Source organism: Malaclemys terrapin, chromosome 4 (assembly GCF_027887155.1).
Source record: "Malaclemys terrapin pileata isolate rMalTer1 chromosome 4, rMalTer1.hap1, whole genome shotgun sequence".
In the NCBI taxonomy this organism is placed as follows: Eukaryota; Metazoa; Chordata; order Testudines; family Emydidae; genus Malaclemys; species Malaclemys terrapin.
The window spans coordinates 2927439-2940627 of NC_071508.1; the positions used below are offsets into that span (position 1 = coordinate 2927439).

Genomic DNA, 13189 nt, shown 5'->3' on the forward strand with positions numbered 1-13189 from the left:
GTACCCAAGCATGTATAGCACCTGCTCATTTCTAATCTGCTCCATCTTGTTCCATCCTAGTGGGGTTAGAAGAATGACACGGATTCCTGCTTACAAACTTCCTTTCACAAATGTTTATTGAGGCAGGGAGATACATTTGCAAAGAGCCAGAGATCTGGAAGCCTCCCAGAAGCAAATCATTTTGTGGTGGAGCTGCAAAGCTGCATGACAGTTTCCCATGCTGAAGATATTTAACTTGCAGTTGGTAGGGTTCAGAGTTAACAATCATCATTCACCAGTTAACTGCATCATGGAGCTATGAATCTAGGCTCTCAGCAGATGTAGGTAGGCATGAGCCAGGAAGATACTTTAATCCCAGAGTCAGGGGGAATTTGCCTTTTCCAATGTGACCCTAATGCAATGCCATCTCCCTGAGTCTGCTGACAGCCAGAATCAAGAGCCCTGTGGAATGTCCTCCTGGGTGTCAACTGTGAATCTTACCAATGGCAAGTGATATATCAGCATCACTGCTGATCATATGTGCAGGGAACATCTAGCTAGATGGTGTTTGGGGTGTGTGCATTCCTGATGAAATAATTAACAGCAAAGCTGCTGGGTAATTCTGGCAAGCAACAGGATTAGGCAGTTAGTGGTGGGATATTTTTCCAGAGAGGGTTGTGAGGGTGGCCGGTCCATGGAAGGGAGGAGGCTGTTATGGGCATAGGAGACACCGATTCCCCAGCAGAAATGACAGCATGAAGCCCAGTAGCGTCAGCAGAGTGGGAGCTAGGAAATGCTTTGAGGGACAGGGAGCCCTGTTGAGCAACGCACACCCGTGCCCCTCTTCAATTCCCGAACCAGGGCGCTCACCAGAAGGGCTCCTTCCCCTTGGCTATGCTGTGCTGGGGGGGCTGGGGAACATACTCAGAACAGATCGGGTCCCGAAGGTTGGGCCCACAGCGCAGACTGTAGTGGAACCAGAGGCGGCCGTGTTTCAGGTAGCACTCCCTGTGACGGGTCCCCCCAGACTTCAGTGGGATGTTGCAGGCCCCCAGCAGGTCATCATCCCAGCCATTGTCTTTGTCCCAGACCTCGACACGGAGCTGGCTGGCGTCAGTGACACGGACAGAGCCAAAGTCCATGTGTCTGTTCCAGACAGGGCTTTTTCGGTTCCAGATGGTGCCAGTCCGGTTCTCTCTCCTGTCAAAGAAGACCTTGACGTAGGCATCTGTAGCTGTGAGAGTGTCACCCCGCAGATCACTGGCCCGCACCACAGTCACCGTCAGACTCGCCAGGCCCCGCTCCCGCGAGCAGCACATGGTGTTGGTGGAGATGTCCCCGGGGCAGACGCAGGAGCAGGGGTCGAGGGCGCTGCGCTGGGTCCCCGCTGGGCAGCTCTTGGTGCAATCCATCCACAGGGCCCTCTCACGGATGTACTCGCTCACGGCCTGCCCAAGTGCCTCCCGCTTGGGGTCGTCCTGCCCCAACAAGGTGTGGATTGGCCTCAAGGAATAGGTGAGAAGGCCAGGGAGGGACTTCAGGGTTTTTACCCAGTCTGAGAAGACCCCAGCGTAATTTTTGGAGAAGAGCAGGTTGTCCGTGTTTTGCCCTCCCTCCTCCTCTGCGTGGTGCTCCCGGGACATCTCGTGGAAGCTCTGTTGGAATTTCACCCTCTTATTCTCCTTGCAGCTGCTGAAGCTGGACTGGTCTGAGCCCACCCCAATATTCATGGTCACCTCCATGCTCAGACAGTCCTCGATCTCGTTGATGGTCAGCCCATCCAGCGCCGCCTGGCAGACCTGCACCGCAGTCACGTCCCGCACCCGGCCCCCCAGGGACGCCTGGGTCATATAGTGGGTGCCGTAGGTGTGAATCAGATGATGGTATTCTAGCTTGGAGGCCTTGTTGTACAGGCTGGGAAGGTTCTTCACCGCCAGGACGAAATGCCCAGTGAGAGGAGGTTTTCCGCTGATCCCGAACCTGCCCCAGGGACCCAAGGAATTTATGAGAGAGTTAGAAAATCCCCGAATGCCAGCCAGGAAGAAACCAGTAAGGACTTTCCTTGGCCAGCTGACTCCACATCACCTTCCTCACAGCTTGGGTGGACTTTACTGTGGCGGGGTGACCCTAAGGGGAATCCATTGCAAAGGTTCACCGGACTATCAAGGGAGGGGTGGAGGACCCCAAATGAAAGCTGAGAAAGGACTCAAGCACGTTGGACTCGGTGGGAGATCTCGACCAGAGAGGTGGTCAACCATCTCGCTGGACGGTAGATTGATAAGGAAACTGCCTTGCACAAAGGCTGTGCCTTGTTTTGTTACGTCTGAGCCACCAGAAAGCGCTTTTCACTTTTATTTGCTTGTAACCACTTTTGTCGTTATCCCTTGTGCTTGACCTCACTCACCCTCCTCTCTCCCTTACTGCAGAAACTTGCTAACCCAACTCACTGGGGGATCTCCGGTTAGCCCGGCAAGCTGCTGAGTGTTGTATCTTTAAAGGAACGAAGGAACCTTAAATCTCTCCGAATGGGCCACAAGAGGGATGGAGGTTGCAAAGCACACGGTTTGGGGAACACTTGGGACGGGAAGCGTATTAGGGTCATTGACCAGGATATGGCTGGGGAGGTAACATGCAGGCTGTTGGGATCAGGGCTGAGTCACTCACAGACACTCAGTGCTGGCTTGTGGAGCGTCCAGAGAAGAGACTCACAGTAGCAGAGCCCCTTGAAGCATTTAGGGTTACAGGTCAGGCAGTGACACAATCCCTCACTGGCCTGGATCGCACCCCAGAACGAGACAGCCCCCTACAAGGGAAAGGCCCTGGACGGCTGGTGGTACCACTGTGCAGCTGATTCCCAGCTACCCCACCAAAGAGGTGGCTCCATCTCAGCACTGGGTGAGCCACGCTGGTGTGACATCACTGCACACTTGTTACCCATGTGCCCCTCCCCAGAGCTAGCTGCATCTCGGTGGCGGATGAGCCATCCCCAGGCTGGGAGGTGTCTGGGCTGCTGCTTACCTGTAATATGGGCAGGAAACCTCATGGCTTACAAAGGCGTATTTGTCCTTCCGTGACTTCTGCGTGACGAATTCAGCCAGTTTGGAGCGTGAGCCGGCCAGCCCCACCTGGACATTAACCTTGGGCACCACGGGCACTTTCAGCCCCACCTTCCAGTCGTTCCGCACCACAGACGCCGCCGACTCCATCATGCCCATCGCCGACTGCTGCACTGAGCTTCTGAGCTGCCACTGGCACAAACTGTGGACCCTCCAGTCCACCGCAGCCAGCGGCAACCTCTGCCACTGTCCTCCCTGCAGTGGGTTCCGGCACAGGGTGCAGGTGCCATTCGGGCCGCGCCACTGGCTGGTGTCCACCACCTGGGCCTCCGTCCGGTCCAGTGTGGTCACGTCAATCCCCTGACCCACCAGGTTGTGCCCGGGCATGAAGGCTGCATTCATGCATGCAGCAGCCGTGCCCGTCTGGCAGTTGGGGGAGACCACGGGGAGGAGGAATAGGAGGAGGAGGAGGATGCAGGCACTAGGCTTGGGCATGGCTGGTACGAAGGGGTCCCTTGCACAGGAGGCAGCGTCAGTCTCCAAAACCTCTACAGGGAGAGACAGAAGAGAGATCCTGCATGAATCATAATCCAGTAGCAGGTAGTTCCACAGGTTAACCTGGTTACATGGCGAGCCAGAGAGCCAGAGGCATCCAATTACCACTGTCTCTGTCAAACATATCTTATATCACACCTGGAACCTGGTGGCTTTATGCAAATATACAATGACCAATTTGCATGTCAGAACACGTATTTTTTAATTTGCATAACCCCACCCCTTTCTCTTGCAGTAGTTGTAGCTGTCACTCACCACTAGGGGGAGGAGATTGTTGCATATACCCTGTAAGTTGCAATTACATTTGTGTGCTGCCGCTCTGGATGGGTCTGGCCACTAGGGGGCGGTGCACTCCCAAGCAAAATCCAGGGCTTGCCAGACATTAGTCCCCAGCTGGTTGGCAGCAAGGCCAGCAAGCACTGGGACCACACTGTGCATGACTGGCCTCACCACAGAAACTGCGGGGCCCCCTAGTGGACATGCAGAGTGGTGGATCTGGTTACATTTAGCCGCCAATTGTGGGTCATATTCTAAGGTTTCTTTAGCCCGATCAGAGCTGCTTCTAGCCCAGCGTGCCATCTCTAACAGAAGCCAATTCCCCCTGCCCCTCATTGATCAGAGGTGGGTTCAGACTGGGAAGCATCAGATTTATATCCCTTTTAAACACATGTATTTAAACCCTCTAGGATTATAATTCCGGCATTCCTATTCTCCAAGGAAAGTCCTGTTCAGAATCCTGATAAACTCTTGGTCCTAGTCCTATCCTGTGCCAATGAGTTCCACAGGTTATGCGGAGATTTCAGGACAGTATTTTCAATGCATATTTAGTGCAATGGGGTCCTAGTCCATCGCCAGGATTCCCAGGTGCATCCGTAATACAGATAATAAATAATCATCATTTCTTTCCAGGCAGGTAACTTGCTGTGTGGATTTTTCTATCTCTTGGCTGTTCTGTCTCACTACTGAGAATGCAGAAGAGAGCTTAGCGAAATGTTAGACTTGCACTTAAGGAGTGGAAATGGAGGCAGGGCTTCTGGGTTCTATTCCTGGCTCTGTGGGCTACCAGCACAGTCTGCAATGCCAAAATGGCTCACCCGGAGCTGAGATGCAGCCACCTCTGGGGAGGGGGAACTGGGGAACAGTTGCATAGCTATGCTGCATGTGGCTGGCTTGCCTGGAGCTGAGATGCAGCCACCTCTGGGGAGGGGGAACTGGGGAACAGTTGCATAGCTATGCTGCATGTGGCTGGCTTGCCTGGTGCTGAGATGCAGCCACCTCTGGGGCGGGACAGCTGGGGAACGTACAGACAGCGACGGCACACAGCGACGGCTTGTCCGGAGCTAAGATTCAGCCACTTCTGGAGTCGGCAGCTTGGTAACGGCCACTCAGCAAAGCTGCACAGGGGTGGCTTACTTGGCCCTGTGATGCAGCTGCCTCTGGGGTGGGGCAGCTGGGAACAGCTTTCTACCAGCATTGGAGGGCTCAGACGAGGGCAGTGGTCTTTGGGGAGAAGCAGGTTAGCCAGGGAGCCCTGAACAGCACAGTGGTCGTCAGTGGGGTAGGTGCTGCCCCCCCATAAATTTCCCAGCATGCCAGCCCCAGCTCCCCACCCTTCTCCCCAGTGCCCGTCACCCCAGCCTGGATCTGCCCCTCCCAGCCCACCCCCCTAGTTCCCTGCCCCCTAGATTACCGCCTCCGGTGGGTCCAGCGAAGCGCAGGGCTTCCGTCTCGGGATCCAGCTCACGTTCACCAGCCAGACGCCGAGCTGCCCAGATCTGCCTTCACCCCCGTGTCTCGGCCCCAATTTAACCAGCAAGGTGCCACCCTCTAGATCAACATCTGCAGGAGCCAGCTGTCAAAGCCGTTCCACCTGCCACTCCCCCATCGAGACAATGGGCCATTGAGAATCGCTGGGCCGGGGGAGGGGGCATTATGGGTGCTGTGAGAGGTTTAGGGGGTGGGTGCCATGATGGGCTGTAGATGTGCGGAGCGGCCAAGGGGTGAGGGTGGCTGGGGGTTACAGGGTACAGGGGGAGCGCTGGCAGAGAGGGTACCCCTGCCAGTCTCCCTCCTCCACTGACCCTGTGGGGTCCCCTTCCCCACAGTCCCAGCCTGCCCCCCGAGCCACATTCCCAGCATTCTTTGTACTTTCACAGAGTTGGGGCCGGAAGATTAAAGGATCCAGTCTGTGCCCTATTAGCCCAGGCCAGAGAATTTCACCAGCTACATTTGTATCCAGCCCACCCCTTGGGTTAGACCAAAACATTCAGCCCTCAGCAGGCCAGGCTGTGCCCGGGGCAGGGAACAGGACCCAGGTGCCACCCATGCCCAGGGCCCTTGCCATGGCAGGGAATTAGGTCAGATATGCCCCGATGACCCCTGCAGCTTCCAGCTGCAGAGGGAGGCGAAAAGCTCCCACAGTCCCTGCCAGTCTGATCAGGGGGAGATTCCTTCCCAGCCCCATATCCGATAACCCTGCCCCACCGGCCAGGCAGCCAGAATGAGGGTTTTCTGGACCAGCTCAGCGCAGTGAACCAGCCAGTGTCTATTCTCCAGCTGTGGGTGATCTCAGGTGCTTTAGAGGAATCGGGGATGGGGTGGGGAATCCCAGATAGCGGTCAGTTGTGCATGAGGGGGGTGGGGGAGGGATTCCTTCCTGACCCCTGCAGGTGACCAGCTGAAGCCCTGAAGCATGAGATTGGACTATGGTCATTGTCTTAGTGCAGAGCTGTGTTATGAGCAGGTAGCAATGCAGAGGGGCTTTAGCCAGTCACTCCCAGTCTCTTCCCCAGCTCCCAGTCCCAGTCTCGCTGCCCAGCCAGCTCCAGCCTTCCCTCTCCCTTTCTCTCCTGCCCCAGTCTCTCCAGCTTCCTTGTCCCCATTTACTCCAGTGTTTTGGGTAAAGTCTGGCAAAGTTCCAGGCAACTGGAAACGGGGTCTTGTAACGTGAAGTTTTGGACAACCTTAATAACAGGCAGTGCAACTAGGTCTGCTGATAATGTCATGATGGCTCACCTGGCGCTGAGATGCAGCCACCTCTGGGGTGAGACAGCTGTGAAGTAGCTGCTTAGTAAAGCCGCTTGGGGATGGCTCACCTGGCGCTGAGATGCAGCCACCTCTGCGGTGGGGGTGGCTGGGGAACAGCTGGACAGTGACACCGCACAGGGACGGCTCATTAGTGCTGAGATGCAGTCACCTCTGGTGTGGGTCAGATGGGTAACAGCTGGACAGTGACACCGCACAGGGACGTCTCATTAGTGCTGAGATGCAGTCACCTCTGGTGTAGGTCAGACGGGTAACAGCTGGACAGAGACACTGCCCGGGGATGGGTCACCTGGTGCCGAGGTGCAGCCACCTCTGGGGTGGGGCAGCTGGGAAAAGCCACACAACACTATTGCGGGGTGTAGAGGGCAGTGGGCTGGGATCTTTGGGGAGAGGATGGTTAACCAGGGTGCCCTGGGTAGCGAGGTCCTTAGCAGTGGGGTACATTCCCCGGCCCCCCAGCCCCTACTCCCGACCCCACACCCCAGCCTGGGTCTGTACCTCCCTGCAGGGACTTCCAGCCCACCTGCCCCCTAGCTCCTCTGCCCCTAGATTACCGGAATCCAGTGGGTCCAGCTAGGGTCTGAGCAACCCAGAGCTGCCTTCGTCCCCTCTCATCTGCCAGCTGCCGCCCTGCTAGACCCAGCATATGGCAGCCAGCGGGCAGGCGGGGTGAGGCTTTTTCACCGGCCACTTCCCGATTGAGACAATGGGCCCTTGAGGAACGCCGGGGCTGCAGGGGGAGGGGTTGGTTTGACGAGGGAGGAGGGTGGGCGCGAGGTGCTGGGGTAATGAGGTGCGGTGCGGGAGGGTGGTGCCAGACCTGGCGCCGACCCTCCCCGGAGCGCAGCGGCTCGTTGCACGTCCGAGACCTGGAGGCGAAGCCGACTGGTCTCCCCCACCCATAGGGACCCCAGGTCTGGGTTGTCGGTGTTCCACACAGTTTCCGTCCATACCTCCCGGTCCTGGAAGAAGACCTTGACGTAGGCGTCGGTGCGGCTGGTGTAGTCGCCCCACAGGCCGCTGGCCCGCTCCACCGTCACCGTCAGCTTCCCCTGGCCTCGCTCCCACGAGCAGCACATGGTGTTGGTGGAGCCGTCCCCGGGGCAGACATAGGAGCAGGGTCATGGGCGCTGCTCCGGGTCCCCAGTGGGCAGCTGTGGGTGCAATTCCTCCACAGGGCCCTCTCGGCGATGTACTTGCTCACCGCCTGCCTCAGCGCCTCCCGCTTGGGGTTGTCCTGCCCCGGCAAGTTGTGGATGGGGTGTAGCGAGTAGGACACCAGGCCACAGCTGGCTTTGAGGCTCTCCAGACCCTGCCATCCTGCCCCTCAGAGAACAGCAGGTCGGCGTGGTTGTTGCCGCCCGTCACCTCAGTGTGATGCTCGCTGTAGGTCTCGTGGAAGCTCCGCTTGAAGTTCTGCTTCTTCTTCTGCTCCTCACACTGGCTGAAGGCCGCCTCGGCCTTGCCCTTCCCGGCCCCGATGCTGACCGAGGCCTCCAGGCTCAGGCAGTCCTTGACCTCGTCAGTTGTCATCCCGTCCAGCGACGCCTCACAGACCTGTACGGCCATCACGTCCTGCGCCCACCCCCCAGCTGCAGCTGGGACACGTAGTGGGTGCCGTAAGTGTTGATCAGCTGACGGTAATCGAGGCGCAAATTGTGGGTGTAATCCTCCAGGAGGTCCCTCAAGGCCCGGGTGAAATGGCTGGTGAGCGGAGGTTTGTGGGTAACGCGGAACCTGGGTGAGAGAAGTGGCCATCATGTGACGTACCGTTGGACATTGGCGTCTTGTAGGGGTAGAGGTCAGTGTTATAGATTCACAGACTAAGTCCAGAAGGGACCGTTCTGGTCAGCTAGTCCGACCTCCTGCATAACACAGGCCAGAGACCTGCCCTGAATTAATTCCCGTTCGAACCAGAACAAGTCTTCTAAGGAAGAAAATAAAAACCACTCCGGATTTACAGATTGTCCATGATGGAGAATCCACCTTGCCTCTTGGTAAATTGCTCCAGTGGTTAATCACTCTCTGTTAAAGATCGTGTCCTTATTTCCTGTCTGAATATCGCTAGCTTCAATTTCCAGCCATGGGATCTTAGGAGACCTTTGTCTGCTAGCTTGCAGAGGCCATGCTCCAAAGTAGGTAGAAAGTGTGAAAAATCAGGACCGGGGGTGGGGGGTAATAGGCACCTACATAAGGAAAAGCCCCGACGTCCCTATAAAATCAGGACATCTGGTCACCTCACCAAAGCATGTTACCTGTGCAGATTGCATAATTTATTCTGATAATGTGAAGCCACTACAAACCTGCCTGCGCCTTTACAGAATTGAAGAGATACTCATAATTCTTAGCATTATTTAGACGTTATTATTTAATTAGAATAATTAATTATACACGATCTTTGGAGAATGTAATAACTTACAGGCATGCGATCTAGTGCTGATTTCATCATGTGAAAGATTTCAGCTAGTTCAGGTAATTCCTAGGAGGAATTCTGTTTTCTGTCAAGGCGACAGGCCTCAGGTCTGAAAGGAGTTAACACTACTGATAAAAGAAAAAGAGATAAAGATAAAAGTGTTTACACCAGTTCTGAAATGCAGCTGAAAACGTGTATGTCTTTTAATCTTCTGTACTGTTTCCTTATATACTATGATTTGAGAAACATACCTGTGTCCTTGGGACTGATGCTTTATAGCAAATATGTGACAGAAGGCCAGAGGCGTAGCGAGCGCCCTCCGTACCCTCTGCCTGGAGGGGGCCCCGCAAGGAAGGGGGCCCCTAAAAGTGGTAAAATAAATACCGCATTCTAGTTTCTGCATTGTAAGGGGCCCCGCCCGGACATATGTTCGGAGGGAGCCACGTTCTTTGTTGCTACGACCCTGCAGAAGGCTTTAATTGCAAGGTGTTGAAGGTATCATTGGGCAATTGTAAATCTACAAACCTTTTCATCAAAAGATAAACAGATCAGCAAACTTGTCTTATCAAAGACTAACAAATATGCCACTGTGTTATCAAGAGCCAAGAACGAGGTCATAAAAGCTGTAATTCCTATTTCAATATTATTAAATTATTTCCTTGTAGAAGCTCTCTGAGGTCTTTGTTCTTTCAACTTTAAGGCGACCTCTGATGGCTGGAAACAGATGCCCCAACTTCCTGCGTTCCCAGGGGGTGCTCTGCCCCTGGCCCCGCCCCCACTCCACCCCTTCCCCGAAGCCCCCACCCCACCTCTTCCTACCCCCCCACCCCACCCCTGTCTCTCCCCTTCCTGCCCTGTTTCTTTCTGCCGCCACTGCTCCCCCACAGTGCCTCCTGCTTCCCCTGCACCATGAAATTTAACATCTAAATATCTGAAACCGTGAAATTCAAGATTTTTAAAATGCGATGACCGTGAAATTTATGAAAATGGACTGTGAATTTGTTAGGGCCCTATCCATGATAAACCAAACAGGACTCACCTACCTTCAACAATAAGTCCCTTGTCTGTCTATAAACTGTTCTGCGACATTCATATGACACTCAAAGAGTCAATGTTAGAATTTTGGGGAGAATCTGTTGTATTTTTTCGTATGTAATGAACAGGCTGAATATCTGCTGTAAGTGCAAAACTCACCTTGATTATGGAACCTCAATTAGTACTTCCGTAATTAAAATTTGGCTGTTTTTGACAAGTGAGGTCATGATTTCATAGAGTATCAGGGTTGGAAGGGACCTCAGGAGGTATCTAGTCCAACCCCCGGCTCAAAGCAGGACCAATTCCCAACTAAAGAAACCAACTATTTCCCCCTGATTTTAATGTCTGGGTATTTGTCACGGATTGTTGTGTCTTAAAGGGCACTTATCGCCCTTACCTGGAACACAATGATGTTTTCTGTCTGGGAATGGCCTTAGTTTTAGCGGTAACTCTCGGAGTTTAACACAATGCGTCGTGCTAGCGAGGCGAGCCCGAACGCTGGTTAAAGCTAAGCTCTCCGCTGGCTGTATAAAGCGTTTCCCCAAAGCAGGTCTGATTGTCCAGGTGGCTCCCTGGCCCTGCTCCCTATTCTAACCCTAACCTAACTCCATTCCTCTAACCCCTAAACCCTGCTTTAACATTATCCCCTAACCCCAACTTAACCCCTACGCTAACCCTCACCCTGCTCCCCTTCCAAGAGCAGAACAATGGGAATGGGCCCATCTAACCTGATTTCCCACCCCACCCCTGCCAGATCAGAGTCAGACCCATAGGCCCATGTAGCCTAGTATCCTGCCCCATCCCTGCCACCCCGAATCATGCCCATCTAGCCTGCCATCCTGCCCCCTCCCTGCCACCCCAGGTCAGACCAGTGGGCCCATCTAGCCTGGTATCCAGTCTTACACTGCGGCCAATTCTGGAATAACCTGCCCTCCTGGGGGCACTTTCCTCCTGACCCTCATTAATCAGAGGGCAGTTTAAGCCCTGGAGCATGACATTTACACTCCTTCCAAACATATTTGTTTTAAACCCTTAGGAGTATAACTCTGGCTCTTCCATTCTCCATGTGAAGATCTTGTTCTGAATCCTGAGTCACATCTTGTGCCAATGACTTCCACAGGCTATGTGGGTATTTAGGGATAGTATTTCCCTTGAGTACTTAAGGTTAGTGGGTTAGAGCAGGGGGGCTGGGAGCCAGGACTCCTGGGTTCTCTCCCCAGCTCTGGGAGGGGAGTGGGGTCCAGTGGTTAGAGCAGGGGGGCTGGGAGCCAGGACTCCTGGGTTCTCTCCCCAGCTCTGGGAGGGGAGTTGGGTCCGGTGGTTCGAGCAGGGGGGCTGGGAGCCAGGACTCCTGGGTTCTCTCCCCAGCTCTGGGAAGGGAGTGGGGTCCGGTGGTTAGAGCAGGGGAGCTGGGAGCCAGGACTCCTGGGTTCTCCCCCTGGCTCTGGGAAGGGAGTGGGGTCTTGTGGTTAGAGCAGGGGGATATGGAGCCAGGACTCCTGGGTTCTCTCCCCAGCTCTGGGAGGGGAGTGGGGTCTGGTGGGTAAGAGCAGATTTGAATGCACAGAGATCTATTCAGGCTTTCATCATACTTCCTAAATGAGTCATACAAATTGGCAGCGTCTGTGTCTGTGTGTGCACAGCTGGGGCCGTGGAAAACCACCAAACCAGCCAATCATTTGCCAGCTGAGATGCTGTCACAAGCCAGCTCAGCAAGAGGGAGGGCCTGTGGGCGAAGGGAGAGCGAGGTATTTCCGAAACACACCTCCCTTTCCCTACAAAGCGCTCCCAGCCCTGATGGAGGGAGGGGTCAGGGCAGCGTGATGCCAGGCAGCGGAGAAGCAGGCAGAAGGGCAAGTGCAGGATTTCTGACTCACAGCTCAGTGATTGCACGTGGAGCGCTGCTGGCAAGAAAGACTCTGTTTGTTGGGGTCGCTGAGATCAGAACCCAGCCCTGACTGCACTGGGGTCAGTGGGGTCATTGCAGATTTTCTCCAGGGTCACGGAGATCAGCGCACACACAATGGGGGCGCTGAGCTCTGTAGGAGCCAGTCCCCAGCCCTCATAGCTCACAGGCTAAACAGACAAGACAAACCCAGGGTGAGGAGGGGAAACTGAGGCACAGCACAATGCAGTGACTTGCCCACGGTCACATAGGGAGTTGGGAGGTGAACCTAGGAGGCCTGGAATTTCCCTGGGCCATAAGCACAATAGCACTTCCCTGGTCCCCAACACCCAGCCTGGCTGATGTGTCTCTGAGGGTGGTGTGGAATAAGTAGATTCTGCAGCACCTCAGCCTTCATTTCACAAATTAATTCTCTAATCCTCATGGCTGCAACCCAACCGGTGTGACAGTTGCCAGAGTCTGCAGAGAGCCTGACACAACAGCTCTGAGCAGCAAGAATTGGCTGCATTTGTCTCCATGGGCTCGTTCACACTTGAAACTAATGATGTCACTTGCTGGCACATCACTGTACCTTGACCTACTGATTGTTTGGGTGGATGAGGCAAGAGAAGGGCATGGGGGTGACACCAATGCAGGGAGGGGTAGTTGGGAGTTGCCGTGGGGAGACTGAACAAGGATTCATGTCTATAGTTTAACTCCTGTTGATTCTGAAGCCTAATGACAACCCTTTAAAATGTCAGTTTTCACTCTGTCATTGCTGATGGTCTCAGCAGATGGGTGGGGGAAGGAGTGGGAGTGAAGCCCATGTGGGGCAAGGTGAACTGGGAGCTGACACAAGGAAGTGAGGATTGTTCACATCTATCGTGTCTGCCCATGTTGACTCTGGAGCCTAATGATGGCCTGTAACAATAGCAGTTGTCACTATTCCATGGCTGATTATGTTAGTGGGGGTGGGAATGGAGCCACCAGGGCAAGGGAACTGGGAGCTGCTACAGGGATGGAGGGAGGGAATTCAGCCCCACAGTTTAACTCTACAGCACAATGAGGGTGCTTGAAATCACAGCTGGGCTGGTTGAGATTTCCTGGTATTTCCTGGGGGGAGGGAGAGTTCAGATCTTTTCCCAGAGCCCGTCGCGGTTACGAATCTGTGTAGAGACACTGAGTCCCACTGGCTGCAGTTTCGCTTTTTAACAGAGATCT

At 54.6% G+C, this 13189-nt stretch overlaps 1 protein-coding gene and 1 pseudogene across 1 annotated transcript; both read right to left on the reverse strand.

Moving 5' to 3' along the window:
• Positions 1-585: 585 nt before the first annotated feature.
• On the reverse strand, positions 586-5325 carry LOC128837279 (perforin-1-like). The gene is made up of 3 exons (XM_054028314.1): positions 5281-5325; positions 2998-3583; positions 586-1959 (listed from the first exon to the last, which is right to left on the reverse strand). The coding sequence occupies exons 2-3, from the start codon at positions 3528-3530 to the stop codon at positions 846-848; spliced, it is 1647 nt and encodes a 548-aa protein (XP_053884289.1). The 5' UTR covers positions 3531-3583; positions 5281-5325; the 3' UTR covers positions 586-845.
• Positions 5326-7315: 1990 nt separating this feature from the next.
• LOC128835544 (perforin-1-like) lies at positions 7316-8885 on the reverse strand (annotated as a pseudogene).
• Positions 8886-13189: the final 4304 nt, after the last annotated feature.

Coding starts and splice junctions, on each gene's coding strand:
- LOC128837279 (XM_054028314.1), bottom strand. CDS start 3,530: ATGCCCAAGCCTAGTGCCTGCATCCTCCTCCTCCTCCTATTCCTCCTC. Junction 1,960..2,997: donor GTTTCCTGCCCATATTACAG/GTAAGCAGCAGC, acceptor TCCCTGGGGCAG/GTTCGGGATCAGCGGAAAAC.